Source organism: Arachis ipaensis, chromosome B08, assembly GCF_000816755.2.
Source record: "Arachis ipaensis cultivar K30076 chromosome B08, Araip1.1, whole genome shotgun sequence".
Classification (NCBI taxonomy): domain Eukaryota; kingdom Viridiplantae; phylum Streptophyta; class Magnoliopsida; order Fabales; family Fabaceae; genus Arachis; species Arachis ipaensis.
Genome location: NC_029792.2, coordinates 22,394,923 through 22,407,306, shown reverse-complemented (window position 1 = coordinate 22,407,306; position 12,384 = coordinate 22,394,923). Strand labels below are relative to the sequence as shown.

Genomic DNA, 12,384 nt, shown 5'->3' with positions numbered 1-12,384 from the left:
GTCCATTCTACATTGTCTGAGGATTGTTAGTTAATTTGGTTTCCACTAACTCTAAGCCTTCCATTAATAGAGTTGGCTAGGACTTGTGGATTGAGATCAATTATGCTCTTTTGACTTATTCTTGATATTAGGATAGACTAATTGGAATTAATTCTACACAATTACCATGTTTGTGGTCCATAACTAGGATGGATAGGAAGCCTTAATTCCCCAATTCCTGCCAGGAGCCCTTTTTTTGCCATTTAATTTCTATTTTCATTACTTTTACTTGCTGTCCATTTAATTACTTGCCATTTTAATTTCTTGCCTCTTGCAATCAAAACCCCCAAATCTCCCATAGCCAATAATTGAGCATTTCATTTCAACTCCTAGGGAAGACGACCCGGGACTTAAAACTCCCAGTTATTTTGTATTGATTGTGACACCTTTGAATTTAAAATTTGATTGAGAGATCCATTGCTGGTTTGAACTATACTTACAACGGAAGAAATTCTATTTTGTCTAAATTCTGAATTGGCATAAATCTTCTAATCATCACGGGTCTGGGCAAGCTCTTCCTTTAGCCTATCATTCTCCTCCTGAAACCTCTTCTCCTCTTCTTGATATAAAATAATTTGCTCCTTAAGCTTCTCCACAGAATTTTGGATAGCACTTAAAGAAGTTTTGTCCAAAATATCAAGAAGAGTAGTACCGACCCTGGCAGTCGAAATTCCCCCTCGAATTAGAACCTGAAGATGATTTCGAATGGAAGCATCATCCATAGAAATTTGACTATATGGAAGGATGTGCTTCTTCGTAAACTTAGGACCATCAAAACCGACGTCCCCGACACTAGAGAAGCCGGTTTTCGAGGTCCTATGTCTCTTCTTTTCAGGTTCCGATAAGGGTTGAACTGGGGGGATATGAATAGGAGGAGGAGGAGGAGTAGGAATATGATTTACCAAAATTGGTCCCTTGAGGAGGAGGAGTGCTGGAAGCTCCGACCTTGGCATCAGCTCGGGCGCGAGCATTCCTTTTCGGCTCCTGAACTTTATGATAAGCTGCCCTCGATCCACTTTTCACCATTTCTGAAAGAATAAGTAAGAATGGATTAGCACAACAAATCGGAAGTAAACAGATAAGCTAGTACAAGTTGGAAGTGGTCAAATTTATCATATTTGATCATGAGGTCGGGAATAAAAGGCTACCTAGTTCGGTTCTGACGTAACTCGGAGATCCAAGAAGGAGTTTCTTGGTGTCTAGGTTTGGAGCCCGCCCCCAAACCTCTCGAAAAATCTCAACAATTGCTTCCTCTACCTCATCCAAGTCTACTAGACCATATTTTTTCACAGGAGAGATTTTTACCCAATATAAGGGGAATCAGGGCTCATTGTCCTCATCAAGGAAAACGGGGTGATGACCTTCGACAGCTTGAATTTTAAAGAAGAAATTTTTAAAGTCATGGAAAGACTCGTCAAAAATGGAGAAAACTTTCCAGCCTTGAATAGCTCGGAAAGAAACCCATTGCTGCTTGTTTTGCTTATTTGAAGCACTAAAAGGCTTTGTTAAGTGAAAAAGATAGAAAAGGATCTTTAAAGAGACCGGAAAACCGAGTTCATGGCTGACAAGTTGATAGATTTTAAGAAAACCCCAAGAATTGGGATAAAGCTGGGACGGAGCCACCCTACAATGGGACAGCACTTCTATCTCAAAATCGAAGAATAGAAAGGTAACCCCTAAACGGGTAAACAAACACTCATATATAAAGAAAAAGTGAGGGTCAGAGTCGACAATCCTCCCACAACAAACTCGGTCCTCAGGATCTGGGGCCACTAATTCATACTTGGGCTCATCCGTGCCAAGGCTATAGATTCTATGGTGCTTCCTAAATTCAGTTATTAAAACATCATCTACTATTGGGTGCTCAGACAAGACAGAGGAATCTACCCATCTTAACAAGGCTTCAGGGACACGGGAAGACATTTTTTATAAAGAAGAAAATGTACGAAAAAAAGATAACACCTACATTACGGAAAAAGAAGTCATCAAAAGAGAGCACACAGTAAAAGCAGTTCCTTTCAAAAAAACAAATGCAACCAACAACCACAGGGGAAACAATTTTTGTAAAATGAAAAACAAAAATCCTAAAGCTTCTCACTACAAATAAAAGAACATTAAAGACATATCCCTCTAGCGCACAGTACACCAAATAGAAATAAAGAAAGTACTGAGTAAACAGCGAAGGAGGACGAGGTAAAAAAAGAACTAACCTTCTTTGTAGAATCAAAGAGAAGCAGTCCCAGTGGAAGAAAGAAAAATGTTGTGCAACAAGCGGAAGACTGAAAGGTTCGAGTAAAGAAAGGGTAAGAACAAAAGTTTCGAAGAGAAGACGAAAGAAAATGAAAAGAGAGAAGGGAAAGGCATTTATAAGGTGCTAGGGGCATTATTGTCAAATAACCTCCTCATTAAGAAAGCGCACCGTTACCAATGTAACCGCCCTCCACTCATAAATGTGAAAAGCCAAAGCGACGCGACAGTTCATGGTTTAAAATCATGCTTATTCAGAAATCGAAATCACATCGATTTCAGACGTGATGGTAAGAAGCCAACTCGACTATTTCCGAGTTCAATACCCGAATCCAACTCACAAACAAAGAGATCGGACTCGAGTAGGAGTACTGTTCATACCCTGACCCAAATAATAAGCCAGGCCCAAATTAAGCTAAGAGGCCCAATCCTAAAGAGTGGCCCTCACCGCCTATCCGACCTCCTCAAAGAGGTCGGAGTCAACACCAACAAGCAGTCAGCACTTATCCAAGTGAATAACTGTTTCCTAAAATCTCTCACCTACTTCTAGAAGAGATATCCTAACAAACCCTAAGATAAAGGGACGGTTATCCACCATCAAAAGTGGAATTACTCCAACGGTGGTTATTGACTCTTCACCTATAAATACCCTGACACACTCAGGTAAACTTAAGTTTCAATATTCTCTAAACCTGTTTAGCTCCTTGCTGACTTAGGCATTGGAGTGTCTTTGCAGGTACCACCCCCCATTCTTTCAAACACATAACTCGGACGGCAGCTCTGGGACGTAAGACAAGTCAGAAACCACCTTCCACAGACGCTTGGGCCTTCCATTTGAGCACCACCTTCCACAAACACTTGGGCCTTCCATTTGAGCCCAATCACCTTTTTTCAGGTTACCCACGTAACAACAACTAATTTAAGAGGTTATTGTATTATGAAGACCATTATTATATACCTAAACTTCTATGATATTGAAACTAAATAAATTTAGAAAATATTTTTAATTGAAAAAAAAAATCTATTTTTTTGGCATAATTGCTAACCATAGTAGCACAAACAGCTTTAATTGTAAGTCTAATTTGTGCAACACTATAACTAGTGAATTCAAAAATTTTTTGAAACATAAACAGAATACTTGAATTTAACAAGATATTTATTCTTCAAGAATTGCAATGTATTAAGAGTTTAATATTAGAATTTTGTAAATCATTTATATTGATTTTATAGTTGACCAAAACTTACAAATTTAACTTTATAGATGACCTGGTTTTCGCATTGCATCCAAGTCCCAAAGTGATGGCTTTATAAGCATTCGCAAAAATATTCTGACAAACACTACAAGGATATTGGTAATAGTGACCCATCAAGAAGCATGAGTAGACATGGCAATTTTCAAGAACCAGAGTATAATCCAGAACCAGAAGGTATAAGGGATGAAGAGATGGAAGAGTTTCTTCATACGAGGTATTACTACTTTCTCTTGTATTCTGATGTGTCATTTACACTTGTCTTCATTTTTGTTTAAGAAACATTAGTTTGGTGCAGAAAAAAGCGAGGCAGAGGTGGCATCGGTCCCAGAATAGATGAGACTGGGCCTTACCTTCCGCCCCATCCAGATGGGGAAGCTAGTCCTACACCGGATGCAAGGGAGAGCCGTCTTATTTATGGTCGAGAGGCCGTCATCAGGGAAGTCGAATGAATCTTCAGAAGAGGAGCTTCACGATAAAAGGCTGAAAAAGCGAAGAAAGTCTCACTCTGGCAACTCAGACAAGGAGCACTCTAACTCTAAGAAGCACAGGTCCAAAGAAAAATCAAAGCACAAGAAAAAGGAGAAAAAAAGAAAACAGCGTCACTAAGAACTTTTGTGGAATTTGATATTCACTGTAGGTAACTTACGAATATTTGGAAAACTAACATTTTTACTTTGTACATATATTGCGTAAGATCAAAGGTGTAGGTAAAATTATCATATACAAGTGTTACTTTCAGAGTTAATCAATACCATTCTCCTAAAGAGCGATAAAACGAGTGTCATCATTGCATTTCTAAATTAATGTCTTCGTCGTTGATGAAGGATTTTCTCCGCACCACCGGTGGTACGGCAGTCATCGACGGCGGACTTGCGACGGAGCTGGAGCGTAAGGGCGCCGACCTCAACGATCCTCTTTGGAGCGCCAAATGCCTCCTTTCCTCCCCTCACCTCATTCGCGAGGTAGTCTTCATTTCAATTTGGATTCTTTAGGGTTTCTTCATTGTCTCTCTGATAAAGTGTATCATCAAAATATTACTAATCCATGTGTGTGAAATATATGTATAGTTTTATTTATTTTATTTTATTCTTTTACGTTGCATTTTACAAATTGTGATATTGGGATTGAATGAACCTGGAGTTGCTTCGTTATATTATTGTAAAATTGATATCGTGATTGGCTTGTTGGGTTGAATAGGTGCACCTTGATTACCTTGAAAATGGTGCAGATATTATAATCACAGCATCTTATCAGGTCAGAATTCCATTTTACTAAGGATGAGATATGGATTTTTATTTCTTTGTTTCTTGCTATGGCTGAAGTTGAGTGTGTGTGTGTGTTTTTTTTTTCTTTTCTGCACGCGCGGCGTAGGCCACTATTCAAGGCTTTAAAGCAAAAGGCCTTTCTGACAAAGAAAGTGAAGACTTGATCAGAAGAAGTGTTGAAATTGCTCGGGAGGCTAGAGATGTGTACTATGAAAGATGTGCTGCATGCTCTTCGGGTATCGATGCTGATGGTAGAATCTTCAAGAAACGCCCTATTCTAATCGCAGGTTCAGTGGGGAGCTATGGAGCTTATTTGGCTGATGGGTCAGAGTACAGGTGAGATCTTCAAAGGACTAATATCAAGTATTTAAGAATCAGCTGTAATTGTTGTTTACTTGTGGTGTTTGTTATATTTTGTTTTGTGTAGCCAGTTAATTGATCAACATAGTTAATGATATTCTAGATATAATGATATTCCAACGTTGCTTGTTCATCTTGGTGTCCCAGTTTAATCTCTTGGTTTTTGAAAGGGGAAAGTTTGTGAGGTTGTGCGAAATGAGTTTATATGTCAATTTTGCATGCATATATAGTTTTGAGTTTTTTCTGCATATAAACATTACAAATATTGAAGTTTGTTATATTTTCATGGTAATCTCAGCAATATTTTCATATTTTGTTCCTAACAGTGGGGATTATGGTGATTAAGTGAAAGAGTTTTTCTGTTACATTAGTTTAACTTGCTTTTATTCAGTGTTACCTTGAGTTACCAAAACCATTGATATATGAACAGAGGAATTGAAATTGTTTGTATAGAATTTCTGCTATATGTTCAGATGTTTAGATCAGCACTCTAAGTCCTGTAGAGACTTGTTGCAACTCGAGTTATACTTTCTCTATTATATAGATATAGTCATATAGATATAAAGCCTCATTGTCAATCACTTGCCTAAATAAGTAAATGTTTTCTTTGAACTGCAACCAGTAGTAGACCTAGTAGGCTGTCATACAATGTTATCACTTGCCAGGATAAGGGAAAGGAAAAATCAACTGCTGGTGATATTTCCACTAGTATATAGGTGCAGCTACCTCATAATCAAGGCTTTTGTTCTTCCATTTCTATCTTCTCAGTTGATATGATCTTTCTGTTCCTTAACTACCGTTCCCAACTTATTTTGGCCTTTAAACTTACATTCTTGAAGAAGGAAGCATTACATTTCTATCCTAGTGTTTCTATTCCCTTTTTGAATGAGTAAATTGCTAGTCAAGTAACTTCATATGATGAGGAAAACACTAGGACATATTGAATCAACTGATTTTCTACAGCAGAAAGTATCTAAGGACTGATGGCTAATGGGAAATAATACACTTGAACCTTTAAAATTTGCAAAACTCCACTAGTACACATAGAGTATTCAGTTTAGCCCTTAACTCTTGAGTCTCCCTAACTATATTATTATTCATTGACCAAGCAGGCTTATTCAGAGCTTCTAAAAGAAGAGGACATAAGTATTCCAGCATGGTTTTGTTTTAACTCCAAGGATGGAATTAATGTTGTTAGTGGTGATTCTTTGGAGGAGTGCATTTCTATTGCTGAATCATGCAGCAAGGTTGTTGCTGTTGGGATCAACTGTACCCCGCCCAGATTTATACATGACCTGATAGTATATGTTAAGCAGGTAGAACCTCATGTTCTCGCTTTTCCGACTGACTATGATGTGTGCTGGTTCGGTCGATGCCTGATGGACTTAAACTTTTCTTATTTTAAGTGTAAACATCTACCTTGCCTGGTTTTTTTCCATTTTATGAACCATATGGATGGATAATAAGCACTATCTGTATAGATTCAGTAGCTGCATAATATGTTCAATTGCTGCTTTTTTTCGGGAAACAAAAATGAAGATCACTTGTATGCATGGAGACTTCTTTAGCTATAGAACTTAACCCATATGCTGGCACACTTTTCATATTCATGTACAACAATTTGTTCTCAAAATAACAGTTTATTTCCTTGCCTTGATGTGTTACTTCCATGTAAGAAACTATGCTTGATGCCATTGACTTATGACTGTTATGGGGCATCTATCTTTGTGGAACACTTATCCTTGATTTGTGTATAATTTCTTTAGGTGACTACAAAACCAATTGTTATATATCCAAACAGCGGGGAAACTTACGATGGTATCCAAAAGAAGTGGGTGGTAAGTTCATTTCATCCGTTGGGTTTGTTTCTTATTATTGTTTTTTCAAGTTATAGGAAGAGGATTCCTATGTTGCTACACAAATTTGTATTCTGAATTCCTTTTGAATAATGTAACACTGATGTTAGGTTGTTTTTGTTATAGAAAAATACAGGGGTTACAGATGAAGATTTTGTCACATATGTGAACAACTGGATTGAGTCAGGGGCTTCCCTTGTGGGTGGTTGTTGTAGAACAACCCCGGCTACTATCAAAGGGATATACACCACACTCTCAGTTAGTCGATCAGTGAATCTTGCAGAGGACTCTGAAGCATCTGATCAGAAAATCTTGCAAGAGAATGTCCGCTGAGGAGGCCAATGTGCAAACCAATCTGATTTTCATGTCAACAGTTAGTGAAATGGGAAAATGAGACACCACATATGGCTTGGTTAATTTGAGATTCCATCATGGTCATGAAGTTTGGATCATATACTTTTTTAGGAGGTAGCAACCCAACAGTGGCTGTTTCTCAAGATTTTGTTAGATAATGGATTTTTTAAATTTCTTTCTATAAATACTATGATTTTGTCAAATGGAAAAATGGTTAGTAATTAACATGAGGTGCAAGTAGGTTGGAGAATTATGTACTGATTATACTATTTTGAGAACTATCTCCCAATGAAGTTAAAAATGGTTGCCTATGTAGTGTTTTATTTTATTATTTTGTTTTCTTTTTATCGCTCTTTAGGAGAATGGTATTGATTAACTCTTGAAAGTAACACAGGAAAAAGAAGGGTGAGAAATATAGTTTTAGTTCTATAAATATTGTCACTATTTTTCTATACAAATAACTTTTTATAAAATTGTCATTAAAAAATAAAAACTGAAATAAATACGTAAAAAAGAAATGATACAGATGCGTAGAATTCACACAATTCTAACCATAATCAAATAAAATACATCTGATTTTCCCACTTTCAAAAAAACAATTTATTTCGTTTTAATGTTGTTTTAGTTTTGCTTTTGGAAATAACGATTTTTTAATTTAACTAAGAAAATTTCTATAGAGAGTTAAATATTTTGTGTTCAATATGAGATCCGCGCAAAGTAGCTTGCTAGTTTCAACGAAAAGAATGAAATTTGGATGGATATTATGATGTTAAATCTGATTGGATTTCATGAGATAAAATTTCCACAAACCTCTACATGAATTTCATTTGTCAATACTTTGCCAACTAAAAGTTGCTGTAACTTTTTGTAGGCATAGATCTCATCCATGCTTGCCAAATTGCATTTACCTAGCTTACTACTATTCAACTTTACTACTATTCAATTTGTATATGATAAATTTACCCCACACCTTTGATCTTACGCAATATATGTACAAAGTAAAAATGTTAGTTTTGCAAATATTCTTAAGTTACCTACAGTGAATATCAAATTCCACAAAAGTTCTTAGTGACGGTGTTTTCTTTTTTTCTCCTTTTTCTTGTGCTTTGATTTTTCTTTGGACCTATCCTTCTTAGAGTTAGAGTGCTCCTTGTCTGAGTTGCCAGAGTGAGACTTTCTTCGCTTTTTCAGCCTTTTATCGTGAAGCTCCTCTTCTGAAGATTCATTCGACTTCCCTGATGACGGCCTCTCAAGACCATAAATAAGACGGTGCTCCCTTGCATCCGGTGTAGGACTAGCTTCCCTATCTGGATGAGGCGGAAGGTAAGGCCCAGTCTCATCCATTCTGGGACCGATGCCACCTCTGCCTCGCTTTTTCCTGCACCAAACTAATGTTTCTTAAACAAAAATGAAGACAAGTGTAAATGACACATCAGAATACAAGGTAGTAATACCTCGTATGAAGAAACTCTTCCATCTCTTCATCCCTTATACCTTCTGGTTCTGGATTATACTCTGGTTCTTGAAAATTGCCATGTCTACTCATGCTTCTTGATGGGTCATTATTACTAATATCCTTGTAGTGTTTGTCAGAACTTCCTTTATCTTTTGATCCACACTTATCCCATTTTCTTTTACTTGAACATGAAGAAGAGGCATTCAAGCTATTATCAAAAGCAGCATATCTTCTAGGGCTTCCTGATGAGTCACGATCCGTGTGGCTTTTGTAACCACTGCTTTTATCTTTCGTGGTGCCTTTAGCCTGTTTATCAAGTTCCAATTCTTTCTGTCGCACTCGCCACATCTCATTCACTTCCACAGCTCGATTTGCTGATATGAAAAAAAAATAATAAACAATTGACATAAATTATAGCACAAACACAGACATCAATGGTGCTCATGTAAAACACTGCACAGACAAGAGGGGAATGGCCATTTTATTATCTAGACCCTCAATAAATGAAGTTTCAACATGGTTAAATGCATTAACAACAAAGCTGTATTGATACAACAGAAATTAAGCCTTATCCCACATGATGGGGTTGGCATACCATAATGTTCTATACCTAAGAAATATCCATAGATAATAAGGAACACAGTCATCAATATCAAATGTCACTGTATCATGGCTGATCTCAAAACTGCCATAGGTGATATGGAGGTTAGAGGAATGTAGGATGATCAGGATTTTGACAAAGGCATATATATATATATATATAGAGAGAGAGAGAGAGAGAGAGATCATTTGTACCAAGTTTTGTAAATATACATCAATAAGACTATATTGTAACAATCCATAGGCATGTGTGTTTTAAATTTTTATATTATTGCCAATTTTTATCTATAAAAAGGTATATCAAATGACTCTGAATTGAGATGAAATTTTCATATACATGATCTATAATATATAAGCTTCTAATCCGATGATAGCTTTTATAAAAAAGTAGTCCAATAAAAGTTATTTAATTGTGTAACATTAAGTTAAACTTAGATAAATAGATAAACTTTCTACTACAAACAGGAAAAGTCCCACTGGATCAGATATACAGACATTCTTTCATGCATAATAATATAACTTCCTTGAAAGAACAGACCTTAAACATAAGATAATCTAGAACAAAAATAACCAAGTTCTATCTAAAATTTGTGACTAAGAAACAACCTTGTTGTACCCCACGTACAGTAGCAGTGAGGAAACGTGAATTTGGCCGAGTCCTTACATTAGGCTTATGAAGATAAGCCAGAACACCTTCCTGTTCAGACTGTCGCCGCAATTCAGCTGCTTCCCTCATAAGCATAGCAGCTAATCTGTTTTCAGTCTCCAAATCCATCTGTGCAGCTGGTCATATGACCCAAAAACAAAAGAGAGGAAACCATTGGTGAGACATAATTGAATGAATAACAATGAAAACAAATAACTATGAATCAACTTGGAGGTTATTGCAGGTGGCAGCTCATGGTGGCGAGCCAAAAATCCGCCATAGAATATAGCTTATGATGTCGCGGGAAATGGTGGATTACCTAAAAAATACACGTATAGGCGAAAAAAATTGCAGAAAAATTAGACATGTAATAAGTTATAAAATCTAATCAATCTAAGCAATTTTCTACTAATAAGCAGTGTTCTGAAAACCGGACCGGTCATTAAACCGTTTTAACCACTGGTTTACTGGTTTATTGGTTCAACCGGTCTAACTGATGGTTCAACCGAAAAAACCGTTTTAGAATAAAATAATAAATAAATTACAAAGGACCAAAGATGAGGGTACTACAAGAACTCCTATTAGATGCAACAGCATTCAACATTATCACATGTTCTCACACACACATACAAAGCCTTAACTCAAAGACAACCATAGCAAGTGACTTGGAAAGAAAATGTAAACACCGAAACAATCACAAGCATACACAACATGTGAATATTTTTATAGCAAACATAATAATAAAATAACTCTTCTAATGCGTCTCCGAAAATATCCCAAATCAAGAAAACTACATAATCTGATCCACTTGATTCAGAAAGCTACATATATTAGAAAAATTAAGAATCAACTAAAAGAAAAAGAAAAGGAAGGCCTGATTGATTCGATTCAATTGCCTGAGACGAAGAATCAAACAGGGCTGAGAAGCTGAGAGTTTAAATGTTAAACCTCAATATTCAAATAACATGACTCCATTATTGTTATTATTACACCCTTCTAATGTCACAAACTCAATATATATTATAGTCCGTTGACACTTGTGCATTCACAACTTGGCCTCATCATTCTGATTCATACCTTAAGTAGAAGAAAAAGTCCCAATCAGCTTTCGTTACAATTTTATCCAGAGAGTTGGGGTTTTAGTTCGGAGTTCATGCGATGATGATGACAAGAGGGATGAATCCGTGAATCAGTAACATAGGCAGTGCAAATTTTAACAAAGCTCATCACAATGATTAACAACAACAAAAAGCACTGAAGGAACAGTGAATCAGTAATATAGGCAGTGCAAATTTTAACAAAGCTCATCACAATGATTAACAACAACAAAAAGCACCGAAAGAACAGTGAATCAGTAACATAGGCAGCGCAAATTTAAAATTTAAAAGTTATCAATTTAAAATTTATCATCAAATACAATCAGTGAGCAAAGCCAATCAATCAAGCACTGACTGAGCATTCTGTTCTGATTCTGTGACTGGGAAGCAACAAATTCAAGTTACAGCAAAAAATTTAACAAATCTTAGTAAAGTCCCGATTTACAGCAAAAAGGCAAATTTATTGATTACCAATTCAGCAACACGCAAAAATACAGGGAGAAGGGAAATCTGAAAAAGAGAGAACACTAAACCAAAACATTAACCAATCATCACAAAACACTAAAACCTTCACCCAGCAATTACAAACAAAGCCAGCAATTACAAACATTAGCACATTATAAAACATTCCAAAACACTAAACCTTCACCCAGCAAAACCAGCAACTACAAACAAAGCCATCAGTAAATTTGAACAAAAAAATTAAGAGCCATCAGCAACTAACAGAGCCCATCGAGCCATCAGTAACAGAGCAAAGAATTGAAAGCAACAGACTAACAGAGCCATCAAGCCATCAATAAATTTGAAAAAAGATTTGACCGCCATCAGCAACCAGCAAATACAAGACAGATCCATCAGCAGCAGGCAATTACAATTTACAAAACATTACAAGAAAAATGGAACAAAAATTGAACAACAATTTCAGAACTTCAAACGAAGAAGACCAAACATTCAGAAATTAAAAGGAAGAAGCGGAGGCGAAGAATGAAAGCAGGGCTACTAACCTGGGTTCCGTGCCGAGAAGATGAAAACGACGTGCCGAGCTACCTGGGGAAGAGGAAGATGAAACGACGTGCCAGCGAAGATGAAAACGACACGGGAAAGAGGAAGCAGCGGCAGCGCTGAGGACCTCAGGACGGCGGCGGCGATGAAGGGCTAGGGTTTTTCTTTGCTTCAGCGGTCTCCAGGGAGTGCACGAATCATTGGGGGAA

The 12,384-nt window shown here is 36.8% G+C and overlaps 2 protein-coding genes across 7 annotated transcripts in view; one reads left to right on the top strand and one right to left on the bottom strand.

Annotated features, from left to right (window-relative positions):
- Positions 4,251 to 7,685, top strand: LOC107610739 (selenocysteine methyltransferase-like). Its single transcript, XM_021108181.1, has 8 exons — positions 4,251 to 4,501; positions 4,737 to 4,793; positions 4,911 to 5,140; positions 5,491 to 5,508; positions 5,787 to 5,872; positions 6,251 to 6,480; positions 6,931 to 7,002; positions 7,147 to 7,685. Exons 1-8 carry the CDS (start codon positions 4,343 to 4,345, stop codon positions 7,351 to 7,353), a joined length of 1,059 nt encoding a protein of 352 aa, XP_020963840.1. The 5' UTR covers positions 4,251 to 4,342; the 3' UTR covers positions 7,354 to 7,685.
- The window catches only part of LOC107612841 (arginine/serine-rich protein PNISR), a 4,702-nt gene continuing 513 nt past the window's right edge, over positions 8,196 to 12,384 (bottom strand). Inside the window, exons 1-5 of one of the 6 annotated variants that reach the window (XR_002352183.1) lie at positions 12,178 to 12,384; positions 10,037 to 10,213; positions 8,869 to 9,204; positions 8,272 to 8,752; positions 8,196 to 8,219 (exon numbers count right to left, since the gene is read on the bottom strand). The exon at positions 12,178 to 12,384 is cut by the window's right edge and continues 11 nt beyond it. Coding sequence is in view for 4 of the 6 variants with exons in the window: in XM_021109120.1 (XP_020964779.1) it covers positions 8,440 to 8,752; positions 8,829 to 9,204; positions 10,037 to 10,205 (858 nt within the window). In the remaining 2 variants the exon portion in view is untranslated. Of the gene's footprint in view, positions 8,220 to 8,271; positions 8,763 to 8,828; positions 9,205 to 10,036; positions 10,214 to 12,177 lie in introns of those variants that run through there. The other 5 variants (XR_001613864.2, XM_021109120.1, XM_021109121.1 and 2 more) reach the window with 5 other exon arrangements.